The sequence below is a fragment of the Perna viridis genome, chromosome 7, assembly GCF_037379345.1.
Source record: "Perna viridis isolate PV_CMFRI_1.1 ecotype Kerala chromosome 7, ASM3737934v1, whole genome shotgun sequence".
Lineage (NCBI taxonomy): Eukaryota > Metazoa > Mollusca > Bivalvia > Mytilida > Mytilidae > Perna > Perna viridis.
The window spans coordinates 10,376,295-10,392,956 of record NC_142451.1 but is presented as its reverse complement, the minus strand read 5'-3'; the positions used below and the strand labels follow the sequence as shown (position 1 = coordinate 10,392,956).

Genomic DNA, 16,662 nt, shown 5'->3' with positions numbered 1-16,662 from the left:
AAATAGACTCGAACTGTCCTACACCGATTTTGTCCTGGTTTATTATGTATTCTTGTTAAAACTTATTTATATAAGTCGAACTTGGAGATTACAGATCAAATATTGCCTACACTCGCTGGTTGGGTCTCTTAAAATTAGGCCTACACGAATAACTGTATAGATTAAATCATAATATCGTTATAAAAGCCTAATCTGTTTTAACAATATAACTTATTCATAAATTAACATGCAAACAACTGCGGAGCATAATAAGCCATCCTACTTTTAGGATGGTATGACAGGACTCTTGTGATTGGGGGGGGGGCAGGTGTTTGGAAAATAAACTCATTATTTCCCTCTGTTGTTTATTAAATACACGTACAACTACTTGTATTTTCATTTCTGTATAAAATCAATCTTTATCCCTACATCGACAAAAGGCTGTTAAAAGCAGCTGAATGTACAAGTACAATAACGGAATAACATGGGTTAGTCCCTATGTAAATCAGGGAGTAGCATGCACTTGGGATAGTTTTAGTTTAAAAAAAATAGTTCATCACCAAACAAGTCGCTTTTAGTAGGAGCTTTTAGTAGGAGATGGTTTGCTTGTTAATGGATAGTTTCTAATTGGGAAGCACAAAACTTAGTTCAATAAATGATAAAAAAAAATGTCATCATTTTGTCCACTGAACTAGATGAAGACTCAAATTAACATACCAAATACCAAACCCTATTTAAAATATTTTGTATGTTTTAACGTTATAATTTGAAATCAGACGAGGCATGACCTATGACCTTTTCGTGTACCTACGACTCTGAACCATTCCTGTGAAATTACCACATATATTTAAATATTTTTGCTTGTTTAAAGACAATGAAAAATAATCCATTCAAAATATGTACCAAATCCGTTCATTGAACCCTTAACCATTACAGAATATAAAACAACGAAGCTATTGATCGCAATGACAGCGGGTATTGTTGGCTTCTAAATGGGAGCATCCCTTCCATATGAACTACATTATTTAGACCTCGTTTTCTTTTGACAGTTATTCATGTGCGCGATTAAGGGAAATATTTTAACATTATTAGAAAGGTTTATTGCAAACATTTTAACGTTTTAGGGTGCGTTCAAAAATTATTTGAACGTAATGTATTTTTAACGGTGCTTTGATTATCTTGCACGAAAAACGTTTTATTTTCAGTATTTTGAATTTTATCAATTTATACACATTTTCGTGATTTTGATGTTTATTTTTGTGCAAGCTTACACTTTATATATCCGTGTGAAGTTTAGGTGAACATATAAATTTTCACTAATATTCAACTTAACGAAAACTGTTCTGAATGAAACACCCTTTATCCAGTAAAAAGTCCTTAGGCGAAAAAAAATGCAACCGCCATCAATTTTGACCCAAAAAACATAATAGAAATATAAAAACGAATTTTTCATTAGCAAGTCTGACCAGTCATTTCTGAATGATTATTACGGATTAATGTCAAATTTAAATTAATAATATTCCACAATTAAATTCAAAATGAATTTTTTACACATGATTTAAGTACTGGTGGACATGTTACGAATTGCCTTAGTAATGGAAAAGGGTGACGAAACAACAATACTATCCATACAATTGACTATTCAATAAAGACGGTATGCAAATAGGAGAGTCCCACCCATATCCAATGACCTATCCGTTAAAATCCTAAAGCCGATCATGCGAAAAATATCTAAACAATAACTAAATAAAGCACAGTATATAAGCCCACCGTTTTAAATTCCCAAGAACCACTCGTGTTCATTCATAGAAGTGTGGAGACATTACACCCTTTCGGATTTAAAATATTTATAGTCAATCATGTTTAATTCTGTAAGTAAATATTAAATGTAAAAACTGTTATAAAACATATATTCTATTTCAACTATTATTAACGATGTCGGTTTTATTATATACCCAAAACGCTGCATCGTATCAAACAGCTTCGGTCACATATATAAACGGGAAAATTGAGGAATGAATAAAACATTCCATTAATAAGCCATTAACACTACTTGTTTTCATGAATTAGAATATTATCATCGCGTATATCCGTCATAAATTGTTTCGAATATGGCATTAGATGTGAAATACACAGTTTGAACATCATTTTTCTACAACTGTTTGGATACAACCTTACATTATTATTCTCGTTAGATTCGTTCAAACTTTCTCTAAGTCTGACCTATGATTATAAAATAGAATGCAAAGATCATTAACAAACCTGTTCTTAATCAGAAATTGTATTGTCCTGGTGCACTCCAATTTCAATTCGTTTAAAAGCATACTATTTTAAATAGTGAAAAAATGATGTTTTCTTATACAATACTCAGGAACCGTACGAATCGTTCCGGAGCACATGAGTTCACTCCCGTTTTTTTCTGTCTGTTCTTTTTGTGTTGTGTGAGTTGTTCCTTTGGTGTTTTTGTATTGTTTTGTCAACGGGTCCCCTCTCGGTTTTGCTTTGTCCACGGATCCCCCTTCTCGGTATTGTTTTGTCCATCCCCACTTTTCGGTATTGTTTTGTCCACGGGTCCGAATTTCGATATTGTTTTGTCCACGGAGGTCCCCTTTCGGTATCATTTTGTCCACGCCGCTTTTGGTATTGTTATTTCTTTGTTAAGAATACTCGAAACTGCTCTGAAAAATATATCTATCGGCAGTTTGATCTGGTATTTACTCTTTTGTAAAAAAAACTTACTTCAGACAGCAAAACCCTAGTCTTTATATAAGAGGTTGTTCTTGCTCGTGTTTGCTTGTTTTAAATGAGCAATTAGCTGTCTCTTTGCTTGAATCCCCTTTCGTGTCATGTACATTTTTGTATTGACATTAAGTGAGGTTGGTATAACTAGAATATTACAGAGGTGTAAGATTTAAGTTGACATTGAATTTCCTTTAACTTCGCTACTTCTGTTGATATCATATAAATAAATTGCTAATTATCACGACTTTTGTTAAACTGTCCTATATAACTTACACGAAACACATCTTGAAGTACCAATGACAATCCTGTTCTTAAATCTATTTTAAATTCGGATTTGTTTGGTTTTCATTTGTTTATTTGTATTCAGTGAATTTTAATTCAGGACGACTCATAATAACATAGCAGTTTATATGCATGTATCTTCAATACCTTAATCTATATATATATATATATATATATAGAAGAGTTTTAAAATCAGAGGACTACTTCTTTAACTTCTTTAACAAACAGTTGAGTTTAAATTTTATAGTGTTGCTCGTTAGTTAATATATCTGCATGGTATATATATATATCCCACCATTTTGTTTGCAATACTCTATCCTTTAGAACCGTTATAATGATATACAATACCTCGATAGAATCTATAAAGCGTCTTGACATATAGGTGTAGCAGATCAGTGATAATTGTAACACGTAAAAAATGACGAGCCGTTTCGAGAATGTTTTTGCGTAGCCTTATGAGTGTCAAGTTCCTAACAACTAACATTTAAACATCGAAATGTGATGGTTATCAATAAATTACGGACATGCCCAACGGACATTTAAGAAAGACAAGACCTAAGAACCGGTTTCTGACGTATCAATTCGGTCATTCCAAATCTATGAGAAGATGGATATCTGGATTGAAAAGGGTGTTCAACTGGAAAACCCATTCATACCAAGCAATTTGATCACCTATTTAATTACAATAGTACAAATAAGCTAGAAAGGGCGCCAGGGTCAATAAAAACGAAGAACAATCCAAATAAAACTCAATCTTATAATATAAATGAAGTAAAGTTTGTAATATAATTGGTGTGTCACCAGTGTATGTATCTTATACAGTAATATCCACAAGACCTTTACAAATAAGGGTCATACAAAATAACACACTTGTTAAAAGGGTCCCTTGAAATATTGTATGCTACTAAGTGATCTCTGTGCATGTTGCCTTTTCTTTTAAAATGAATACCAATACATGGCAATACGCAAAGCCAAAACCAGTCATTAGTTCAGTTTTGCTCCGCTCGACGAAAGACCCCAATTCTAGAGTTTATCAAATTACGCGAAGACTAAATGTCATTAGATTATGGTTCTGGTATATTTTTGTTTAAGTTCTGTTAACAATGAGAAGATTTTGGCTAAATATTCGGTATTTTCACCTAGTTTAACAACCATAGGGAATGAAAGCTGAGCTTTTTATGTGATAATGTATCATCAGATAAATATAGAGGAATGAAAAAAAAACCTATGAAATTAATCAGCAAGTTATTAAAGAGAAAACTCGAATACAAAATCAACATTATTTTGGAATAGTTAATAGACATTACTGTATACGATACTACGAGATTCTAGAAATGATCAAATATTTTTATTTGCAGATTTAGGTCGTTCGTGTAATCCACTTAGAAAAAAGTCACAACACACACACACACACACACACACACACACACACACACACACACACACACACACACACACACATATATATATATATATATATATATAACAAAGCGTTCCCTTTTTAACTTGAGAAAAACCTTCTACATTCCTCATATTATTTAAAAAAAAACCACACAAATTATGTCTTAGAAGACTGATATATCTTAAGGTAATGACAGCGTCGTACGTGACAATGCCTTGGCTCATAGTGGTTAGTCTATAAGTACAAAACAAATTACAGTAACTCATGCCTACTTCAACACATATTGCAACCAATCGGAAATAAACAAGAAGCTCCCAGGACCCTGAATCGCTCACATGGTTTAATTTTGTCTTTGGTAGGACTTATCATATGGATCATTTCAACAATTGAAACTCTTACTTATTTTTACACTTAGTTTTCAAGATATTGACTGAATTTTTTAAAGAAATAACATTAAAAATAGCAAAAATTGTTGAAAAAGGGCAGTAACTCTAATATGGCTTAACGGATTAAAACCAATATTTAGCTAAACCTAACGGTTTATATGTGAAAGACTACTGTCTGATCCCTATGTTATATTTTTAGTAACGGCCGCCATGTTATTCGTCGAATCAAAAATCCCCACATTAGTTCTATGCAGGATACCCCAAGGAACATTTACACCAAGATTGGTTCTAATTAGTCAAGTAGTTTCAGAGGAGAAGAGTTTTGTATAATTTTTAACGACGACGACGACGACGGACGCCAGGTGATGGCAATAGCTCACTTGGCCTTTGGCCAGGTGAGCTAAAAAGATGTTGGCCTTTGGATACAATTCAAGTTCCAAAAAGGGGAAAGAAATTTCTGGGACTAATCACTTGACTATTTTTAAACTTTTTTTTAAACGGGGAGTGAACTAACTACATACGGTAACCCCACACAATGAAAACGCTAAATTGTCTTGAATAATGCCAGCAACTAACGGATAAACAGGATTTTCTAAAACAGAAAATATTCAATCTAAACTTGAGACCAACCACAGGGCTTTTGTACATACATTACCCTCATTACTCAAAAGAGGTTCATATGTCTTTCTATTACACCCTTTTTTGACGAATTACTATACTACTTTTCTTTGTAGCTTGTATTTTTAATGACCGCGTAAGATTCATCTCACTATGTCATATTTTTGTTACTTTTGTAGGTACACCTACATTTTGATTGACACTGGACTGAAAGACAAAAACGTGGCCAGTGTAACAATTGCATCTACAGACGACGGACTATAAAAACAGTGCAAAAATTTATCGGTATGTACAAGCACATTTATTTTATGAAAATATTAATGATTAATTAACAAATATAATATATTGACAAAAATGTAAATATGTTTTCTGATCGTGATCTGACGCGACTCAGATACATCAGTATACTTGATAAATATGAATTGCTCCCTCAATGTATTTTGTTTTCTCAACACGAACTTTACTGCTTTGTTAACGTGTGAATAATCCATAAGCCTATAGAAAATACCGCAAGAACACCATAATGTAAACAAGACCAACCCAGACACACATAGTAGACTACTAAAAATTTTAACCATATTTCGATCTTTCATTTTTAGTCAGTTAAGATAAACAAAGTGGTGATACTGTTAAAATCATTGTACTTAGTGATTTTAACAAAGTATTTGTCTATACGTCAAAGATCTTGGAACATTATCTTATCGAGCGCAGCAAACCTCATAACAGATTCAATGCGCCTACAAAAAATAGAATAATTTATTTTTATGAAGATTAATGACGTTGTTATTTTTACCACACTTCGTTATTAATTTACACATGGTCATTATTTCAAACTTTTTCTTTCGTAGGACTATCATATCTCTTCGAGCCTGCTGGATTAAAAGAGGGAAGAGATTAAAAGTGCAGTACACCATGTTTACAATCGTTTTACTTATCTTGATTGGTCGGTTGAGCGTGGAAGGAGCAACAACGATGGAACAAACTACTCGTAATGTAGATACAACTACACAGGAAATTTTAACGATTAGTGAAGCAGGAAGTACTGTTACTGGTGCTGAAGTGACAACTTTAGGTGGAGGCTCAACAAATAGTGTTGATGTCACAGGACAGAGTACATCAAACCAAGGCTCAACTGGTGGAATTGAAGCAACAACGATAGATCGTTCAAAAGTCTCAACAATTGGTTTTGGCTCAACCAGTGGGGTAGATGGCAAGACAACCACAAGTGGTTTAGAGGTTTCATCTGTGGGGCCAGATAGTACAACCAGTTTAGATTCTTCAACTAATGGCCAGGGTACAAACGGTGGTGATGGTACGACTAACGTACAGGGTGCAACCGGTAGTGCTGTTAGTTCTACAGCTAGTGCAGATGTTACTATAACAAATAAAGACACATCGACAGGAGCTGATGTCACAACAAACGTGCAAGGCACAACTTCTGGTGCTGCTGCTACACAAGAAAGTGCCGATATGACATCATTAGGACCAGATTCAACGACTGGTGTTGATGTCACAACAGCAGGTCAAGCGACGACAAGTGGTGCCGATGTCTCAACTGGACAAGGCACAACAGTTGATAATGTTGGTACAACAGCTGGACAAGGCTCCACAGCTGGTGCAGTTATCACAACGGCTGAAGAGCCGACGACAGTCGATGCTGGTGTAACAACAATAGGTCAAGGCTCAACGGCAGGTACTGATGCTTTAACATCAGTAGAATACTCCACAACCGTTGCAGAAGTCGCAACAGCAGAACAATCAAGTGCTGGTGCTATTGGCTCAACATCAGGACAGGGTACTACAGCAGGCCAAAACTCAGCGACTGGAAATGACATCACAACAACAGAACAAGCAACGACAATTAGTATTGGTGATGAAACAACTGGACAAGGAGCAACATCCGGTGATGAAGTCACAACAGCTGGTCTAGGAACAATATCTGATGCTGATATTACAACAGCAGAACAAGGAACGACAGTAGGTGCTGGAGTCACAACAAATGAACAAGGAACAACATCCGGTCCTGATGTTACAACAGCTGATCAAGGAACAACAGTTGATGCTATTGGAACATTAGCTGGACAAGTAACAACAGAAGGTGCTTACGTCACAACAGCTAGTCAAGAAACAACATCGGGTGCTGATGTCACAACAGCTGGTGAAGGAACAACAGTTGATAAAGGTGTCACAACAGCTGGCCAAGTAACGACATCTGGTGCTGATGTCACAACAGCAGAACAAGGAAATACAGCTGATGCTGGTGTAACAACAGCTAGTCAAAGAACAACATCGGGGGCTGATGGCACAACATTAGAACACGGAACGACATCTGGTGCTGATGTCACAACAGCAAAACAAGGAACAACAATTGATGCTGGTGTCACAACAGTTGGTCAAGTAGCAACTTCTAGTGCAACAGTAGTTGCAGGTGGACAAGGGACAACTGTAGGCGCTGATATCACAACAGCTGTACAGGGAACAACATCTGGTCCAATTGTAACAACAGCTGGACAAGGGCTTACATCTGGTACCGATGTGACAAAAGTTGTACAAGGAACAACAGGTGGGCAAGGAATAACGTCTGATGCTGTTGTAACAACAGCTGATCAAGGAACAACCTCTCGTGCTGATGTCACAACTGAACAAGGTATAACGGTTGTTACTGATGTAACAACAGCCGGTGCACAAGGGACAGTTTATGCTGCTGTAACAACTGCTGGACAAGGAACAACTGTTGGTGATGTTGTAACAACTGCTGGACAAGTGACAACAGTAGATGCTGCTGTAACAACTGCCAGAGGAGAAACATCTAGTGTAGGTGCTGTAACAACTGTTGGACAAGGAACAACTGCTGGTGCTGATGTTATAACTGCTGGACAAGGAACAACTACTGCACAAACAACAACAGCTGGACAAGGAGCAATAACTGCTGGCACTGATGTAACAACAGCTGGACAAGGAACAACTGCTGGTGCTAATGTAACAATTGCTGGAGAGGGAACAACTGCTGCACAAACAACAACAGCTGGACAAGGAACAATAACTGCTGGCGCTGATGTAACAACAGCTGCACAAGGAACAACCGCTGGAGAGGGAACAACTGCTGCACAAGGAACAACAGCTGGACAAGGGACAACTGCTGGACAAGGAACAATAACTGCAGGTGCTGATGTAACAACAGCTGGACGAGAAACAACTGCTGGTGCTGATGTTACAACTGCTGGACAAGGAACAATAACTGCAGATGATGGTGTAACAACTGTTGGACAAGGAACAACTGCTGGACAAGGGACAACAGAGGATGCTGCTGTTACAACTGCCAGAGAAGGAACAACTGCTGGTGGTGCTGTAACACCTACTGGACAAGAAACAACTGCTGGACAAGAAACAACTGCCGGACAAAGAACAACAGCTGGACAAGGAACAATAACTGCAGGTGATGGTGTAACAACAGCTAGACAAGGAACAACTGCTGGTGCTGATGTAACAACTGTTGGACAAGGAACAACTGCTGGTGGCGCTGTAACAACTGCTGGACAAGGAACAATATCTGTTGGTGCTGATGTAACAACTGTCGGACAGGGAACAACTGCTGGACAAGGAAAAACAGCTGGACAAGGAACAACAACTGCTGAACAAGGAACAACTGATGGTGCTGATGTTACAACTGTTGGACAAGGGATAACTGCTGGTGCTGATGTTACAACTGCTGGACAAGGAACAACTGCTGGACAAGTGACAACTGCCGGACAAGGAACAACTGCTGGTACTGCTGAAACAACTGCTGGACAAGCGATAACTGCCGGACAAGGAACAACTGATGGTGCTGCTGTAACAACTGCTGGACAAGCAACAACTGCCGGACAAGGAACAACTGCTGGTGCTGCTGTAACAACTGCTGGACAAGGAACAACTGCCGTACAAGGTACAACTGCTGGGGCAGGTATAACAACTGCTGGACAAGAAACAACTGCTGGACAAGCAACAACTGCCGGACAAGGAACAACTGCTGGTGCTGATGTATCAACTGCTGGAGCTGTTGTAACAACTGCTGGTGCTGCTGTAACAACTACTGGACAAGGAACAACTGCAGTACAAGGTACAACTGCTGGGGCAGGTATAACAACTGCTGGACAAGAAACAACTGCTGGACAAGCAACAACTGCCGGACAAGGAACAACTGCTGGTGCTGATGTAACAACTGCTGGAGCTGTTGTAACAACTGCTGGTGCTGTTGTAACAACTGCTGGACAAGAAACTACGACCGGTGCTGATCCAACAACTGCTGGAAATGTCATTGGTATGTATATAATTTCAATTGTTTTCGATATTTGTTTTATTTTAGATGGAAGTCGAATCAGATTATAATTTGAATACTAAGTGAAAAACAAAAATATTGGTATTTTTATACTTAAAAAGTAATGAAAGCAAAATTTAAAAAGTTACTGTATATTTTAGATATTTCTGTATTTGTTACATCCTAAGAAGCATCGATGTTGTTTGTCTGTGGCAGCTCTAACAAGAATACATTTCTGTTATATTTCTACAGTGGTTACATACGTCCTGACAGTCACACTAGTTACAGATCAGTTTCAAAATGAGAATGAAATAACTTTGAATGACCCACAGTCTACTCAATACAGTGAAATTAAAAAGGGGGTAAGTACTGCTGTCGTTGGGTTTAATCGTTAATACTAGTATTTGGTAAATTTGCTATCTAAAATTACATTTTCTACCGACCACGTTATTGTTGACTTTTTTGTTTTCACATCTGTTTTTCATATACCTGGATATACTAAAGGGTTGTCGGTTTAATAGCTTTGCTTTCTTAGCTTCGTATTCTCCCCTTGAATTCACGGAATAGCATATCCAATTTTGAAAGAAAATATAATGACTAAGTCACCATCTAACACGCTTAAAGGTAAACTGTTGGTTTTAATTTCAGTTGGAAGACTTTTGGATTGCTGAGCTGGGTGCTGATGTTGTTTACAACATCACAATTGTGTCAATAAGGTTAGAATTTGCAATTGTAACACAACATTACTTATATTGATTCGATTATCACTTTTATGTAAATAAACGCGCGTGACTAAAGGAATTCCTAATTATCCTTTGATATTATGTGATCATGTATTGGATAGGTTTAGCTATAAAAGTGATGCTGGGGTAAGCTTGAAATTAGAATATTTTTTTTTTTCAATTTAAAATAGAGTTGATCATAATGTTTAAATATCAACCAACATTTATTTGCAAAAATAGTTAATCATATAAAATAAAACTACGTGACATGAGGTAGTTGTGGAGCTGTATAAAATGAATTTTACATTGAATTGTCCCGTTTTTCTATATGCGTTTTTCTGTTGTATATATCTTAGTTTTTTTATGTTTGTGTTAAAGCTGACTCGTTCTTCATCTAATGTCTATAATATTCATTTGTGTTTTTTTTTCACCACAAATTTTCCGTGGTTGACTCTTCGGTGTTCCTATTTTTTTCTGCAGAAACCAAACTCGTGTCCTAAATTTTATCGATGACTGAACATTATGTTTTTCAGTAAAGGTAGTTTGATAGTTAACCATAAGGTGAATACCAAACGAGACAGTGCACCGGAAATAGTAAAGGCAAGTAGCAGTCTGGTCGACGGTACTTCATCTGTGTCGATAGGCTCGACGGCGTCTATAACAGCTTCGAAGATCGATGTCAGTAACGAAGCAACGCCAAATAACAAAGGTAGGTATTTATAGATTTATATTAAATCATGTACTACAAATCTTAAATGGAATGAGGAAGATTCTTCAGTGCTGCTTAAATCTGTGAAGATTAATAAAAAAGAACTCATGCATACAACTGAAGTCGTAGTAGCATGGTGAAAGTGAAAATCCCTCGTTTTAAGACCAGGATAATGATCTTCTAACTATCCTTTAGCGACAGTCATTGGGAGTCGAACTTTATTTTGGTCCAATGTTTTTTTTTCATACGGGACGAGAAGAAATGTTTCCGATGGGCGCACTTTGGAAACTTAGAAAGTCAATATGCCAGTCAGAAAACCAGTTGTTTTATTGGATTAAGCGGAGGGAGTGTACTGTTTTACCCTTGTCAGTGTTTCCGTCCGTAACAATCTTTTCTCATCAACTAATCATCACAACAGCTTGAAATTTTAACACATTCTTTCTGTAGATATGCCATATGGTGATATTCGTTTTCGGAAAAATTCGATAACAACTTCATTTTTACCGAAGACTGTGTTTATTTGCCTTAAATCGTGATTGAAAGGGAGTCTCACTAGTGTGCGATCACTCACAGATTTACAAAAAAAACATTGTTTTTTTTCAATTTAACACAGTTTAATGTATTATAATTATATTAACTTTAAATATTTGCACAATTTAGGCTTACTGTAGAGCTAAATATCTGTCTATTCTTCAGCTACAATCACTGGAGGATCAAGCGGGTCCTGTTCTGCTTTACAGACCATTTCACCATGTGGAACTAATTCAGTATGTGTACTACAATCTGATGGAACACCAAAATGTCAAAACCGGTGAGTCATTTCATGTTTTATTATAAAATAAACACCATATATAACTCTTCTCCCATGCTATGCATTGACTTTAATTACTACTAGTACGTGATGCCCCCTTTTCCATTACAGGGGCGGATCCAGACACTTTGAAAAGGAGGGGTGCTAGGACATTATTTGCCTTTTTTGTCCATTTTACACATGAAAATCATAAATTTTCCGATAAAAAGAGGGAGTGTCGACCCCAGCACCCCCTGTGGATCCGCCACTACATTGAGATATATTATTGAATGTGGCATTCTAGACAGTTGTTTTGATAGAAAAAAGAGTATGGGATGCAATAAGTAGATACTAAAATGTATAGTGTGTACAAAAACGTAAATGGAAACCTATGGCGTTTGATAAATCTCGCTACATAAATTCTGAAAGTTGATATGATGCATCATTCTTAACATTTCTATTGCAGGGTTTATTCACAGAATGGTAAGTACTTTATTCTGTGCCTACTCATAATATACAATTAAATAATGAAAGTTTTTGTAGAGTGGAAAATTAATTGAATTAGGAATGCAAGTGGTGAAAGATAAGATGATGTCGCAATAACAGAGGTACAAACAATGAGAAACCCGTGAACAAAATAAGACGGGGGATACCAAAAGAACTAAATACGAATAATAAGTCGTACGACAAAAAATAACCTTAAAAACTTACGACAAAAAAACCTTACAAAGTACACAAAAACGAACAAAACGAATTTCAGATAAAACCGAGATGAACTCAGGTGTACGGTAGGCGATGAGCAATTCTTGCTTCTTGTAAAACACCCGCCATGCTTCTCGTTGAAGTGCGGTGAATAAAGGAGAACATCTACAAGTGATTGAGGGTTGGCATTTTTGTTTTTAAATTTGATTGAAAAAAGTAATTATAGTTTGTAAGAAAGTTTACATTCTACTTTATTTACAGATAATATAGCAGTGATTCTTGGTGTCAGTATAGGCTGTGTTGTGTTCTTGTTGATAATTGCTTTCGTTTTCATCATCGTCGCCTTAAACATGAGACGTAGAAAAGCAAAAGATCTGAAATCATCTAACAGGTATCAATAATGTGACATAATATCAGATTGTTACTCACCAGAGACGTTCTTTAAAGTTGTCTATCAATCTGCTTAAATGTTTTAGAAGTTTCTGAGGTTGTTATGACTTAAACTTGCTACAAGTCCGTCTTTATTATGTACAATACAGAAAATTCATGTAATTCACCTCTGTGATAACTCTACTGCTAACTGCTCCCGCTATGATCAGTAGATTTGGAATCAGAGGGTTGTATGCAATCAACAACATTTTTTCATGTATTCTTTAAATGTAAAGATTCAGATATATACAGAAAGGGGCTTGTAGCAAGTCTAAATTGAATAACAGGGTTTAAGTATTTGTACTACTCTCTAAACCGGAAGGATCCATTGACCTTATCTGCAGACTGTGGACAAGAAGGAATCACAACGCTCTCAAATACACTTAACTCTATAACTCAAGCATAGAAAAAAATGTCAATGTGATCAAACTTGATATTTAATTGAAGTATTTAAAATTAAAATGTACGGTTTAAGTTACTTTCTTAATATTCATTCATTTTATTATTTTTCAGTAGTGAGATAGATTTTGCTTCTGGTATAGGAATGAAGTACCATCCTTTCCATGGAGATATGTACGGTGGAGGTCAAGGAGACTTTCTACATAGATTTTACAATGGTGGAACTTGGTCAGGTAATTAATGAGATACTTTGGTTTTTTTTTTTAATATTCCTTAAAAAAGTTTGTTTTTCGTTTTGAGTACTTCTTGTATACGATTCATTTTGTAACCTCGATCTATTTAGATTTACTACCTGAAACACCTGCAGTAATTATTTATGAACACTGACATGTGATCTTATTTTGACTAAACGAACAGTTCTTTTTCCTCTTTGTCAGTACTTCCATACGGAAGCCGAGAACGGCCACACATTTTTTTCGGGCTTTTTCCTGAAAATTCTAGATAAAAAACCCGAAAAAAAATTCGTGGCCGTTCTCGGCTTCCGTACTTCCACATTTAATTGAATGGCTTTTCGTATTTTTTAAGTTCTGAAGAACTTGATTATTGCAATCTTAACTTGAGGAGACGCAGTTTGATAAACATGCATTAGTGTTATAGAAAAAAATATAACATAAATATTTTACTGGTATCTTGATATGCAACACTTGACTTACAATCGGACAGAACAAAACACAGACAAAACACAGATCACGAAGGGGGATATCAAATGTTACAAACGGACAAAAACAATAATAAACAGGGGAAAGTGAATGAGGTACGATTTTCCAGACTTGGTACAGCATGGCAAAGTGAAATAATAAGTTAAATCATGATTTTATTGTATTTTTTATATCCATTTCAGAAGCTGATTTTGTAAACAATGCTTATATGATGAAAGATGTAAGTATGATTAAAAGTATAAAAAAAAACATCTAAAGGAAAATGATAAATGTAAAAGACAACAGATTCATAATGAACTGCAATTTATTGAATCATATTGATTCATGATGATTTCTATACTTTGTTGACAGTGAATCCATAAGAAATATTCTTTAAATATAAGATTTAACTCTGAATATTCTGATGAACAATTATAACAGTTCAAATTTAATTTTACAGTTCCAAATAAAACGACCTCAAGTTAATAGGGGCTTCAATGCATCTTGACAGTAAGGTACGTATAGCACTTTATTCCAAGATTGGTTGGCCGGAATGAATGTGTAAAGGTTCTAGTACTAACATTACTAGCCGAGATTGGTTGGCCAGAATGAGTGTGCATAGTGTACAAACAGTACTGGGTGAGATGCCTGATTGAATATGCATAGGTTCGTGTACTAACAGAACTGGGTGAGATTGGTTGGCCGGAATGAATGTACGCAGCTTCTTGTCTTAACAATACTGGATGAGATTGGTTGGCCGGAATGAATGTACGTAGTTTTTTGTGCTAACAATACTGGATGAGATTGGTTGGCCAAAATGAATGTAAATACATGCGTGTGTTTTTGTACTAACATTTCAAGGTGAGATTGGTTGGCCGGAATGAATGTACATAGGTTCTTGTACTTTTACAGTACAACAATGTTAATCATATTGCAATCATTCACTACTTTGTCCCATAATGAGTGACGCAAATAAGTAATAAAAATATACAAATGATGAAGACTTTATGTAAGAAAATGTCACTGAACTTACTACATAAATACTATACAGAGACTGAAAGTATATATATCTTTTCATGCTCATTGCATGGGGGGAAAGGAAATTGGAAAAAAAACATTAATTACAGAATTTATATGGTTTTCAGATGTATTTCATATTTTTTGTACTGGACAACTCGTATTGCATTTCCAAAAATAAAATAAAATAAACGAAACTGTGCTCCGGTGAAATAAAATATGAAAAACCTGTAAGATGTAATTGTTTGAAATGAATGTTTCATTTTTTGATGTTTCATTGGTGAGTAGTTTTAAGTGTTGAACGGTCGCACATTTTGGACATGAAAATGTGCTACCGTCAATGGTTTTACACGCCTATGAAACATCAGATATGAAACATTCAGTTCTTAAATGAACACACAATTTTCCTATCTATAATATAGGAGTATGTCTATGTATTTCTTCCAGAGGAGACTATAGATCTCGTTCCGGAACATATGGTGCAATACATTAAACATTAAATATATGGCATTGGTCAGTTTCCTTATTACTGCGACTAGGTACAGTGTAGGACACAAACTTAGTATGGTGCTACGACGCAATACTCAAGAATGAGGGAAATGATGTTGAAGAATTATATTAAACTACAAACGAAAAAGATCGTATGTGCTTCAAGGCTTGTGTTATTCGAAAGCTCTAACTATATCTATCTCTGTGTTCATGATCGAATGGAATGTCTTTTTCATAAAATCTGAACTTTTTACCAATACGAAACTGGTGTTCTATGTTTAACGGGCGATAACTTGAACTTATACACCACAGTATATGATTGCGAAAATTATAGGCTGCAAGACTATCATTTTAACGAATGCCTTATCATTACACCGTGTTAGTATCATTTCATACAACAGGGGAAACCTAGTTCTACAAAGCAACAGTGTGTATACTACATATCCAGGATTACATATTCTATCATTAACAATGCGTGGTATATCTAAGAATCATTTTGGTGTTTTATTTTTATGTTGAGTGTGTTTATTACGGCTTACGTACGAGAACAAAAGATGAGATAAAAAGCTTGTGTCCATATGGGTACTCCTTTTGCTAATATTAGAGTTGTTCAAATATACATCTACATGTGCATTTAAAATTTATTTTGATGTAATGCATTTTTACAACAACATTGTCTATTGCTATTTCCCCCTTTTTTAGTTATGGTAATTTTTTTTCGTTGTGTTGTGCAATGGAATTAGTTGATACAGAGATCACTCTTGAAAAGTGCCCCAAAGAAAGCTGTGTCACCAAAAAAATGAAAAAAAAGGCATTTCACAATAGCAACATTCACCAGTCATTAGTTATATATAGCAGTATATATTGACTATTGTTGAAGTATTGTATCAATTTTGTTACATAATGTATTTTTTTTTGTGAAATGTCGTTTATACATCATATTTATATTTATATTTATATTTATGTTTTATATTTATCATAAAGATATAAAATCAAATCAA

The 16,662-nt window shown here is 35.5% G+C and overlaps 1 protein-coding gene across 1 annotated transcript; it reads left to right on the top strand.

Moving 5' to 3' along the window:
- The first annotated feature begins 1,739 nt into the window (after positions 1–1,739).
- On the top strand, positions 1,740–16,662 carry LOC148611277 (uncharacterized). The gene is made up of 13 exons (XM_088591676.1): positions 1,740–1,850; positions 5,589–5,694; positions 6,258–9,709; positions 9,959–10,068; positions 10,355–10,422; positions 10,962–11,137; positions 11,834–11,948; positions 12,394–12,410; positions 12,891–13,020; positions 13,572–13,690; positions 14,359–14,396; positions 14,616–14,670; positions 15,620–16,662. Exons 3-12 carry the CDS (start codon positions 6,322–6,324, stop codon positions 14,661–14,663), a joined length of 4,209 nt encoding a protein of 1,402 aa, XP_088447802.1. The 5' UTR covers positions 1,740–1,850; positions 5,589–5,694; positions 6,258–6,321; the 3' UTR covers positions 14,664–14,670; positions 15,620–16,662.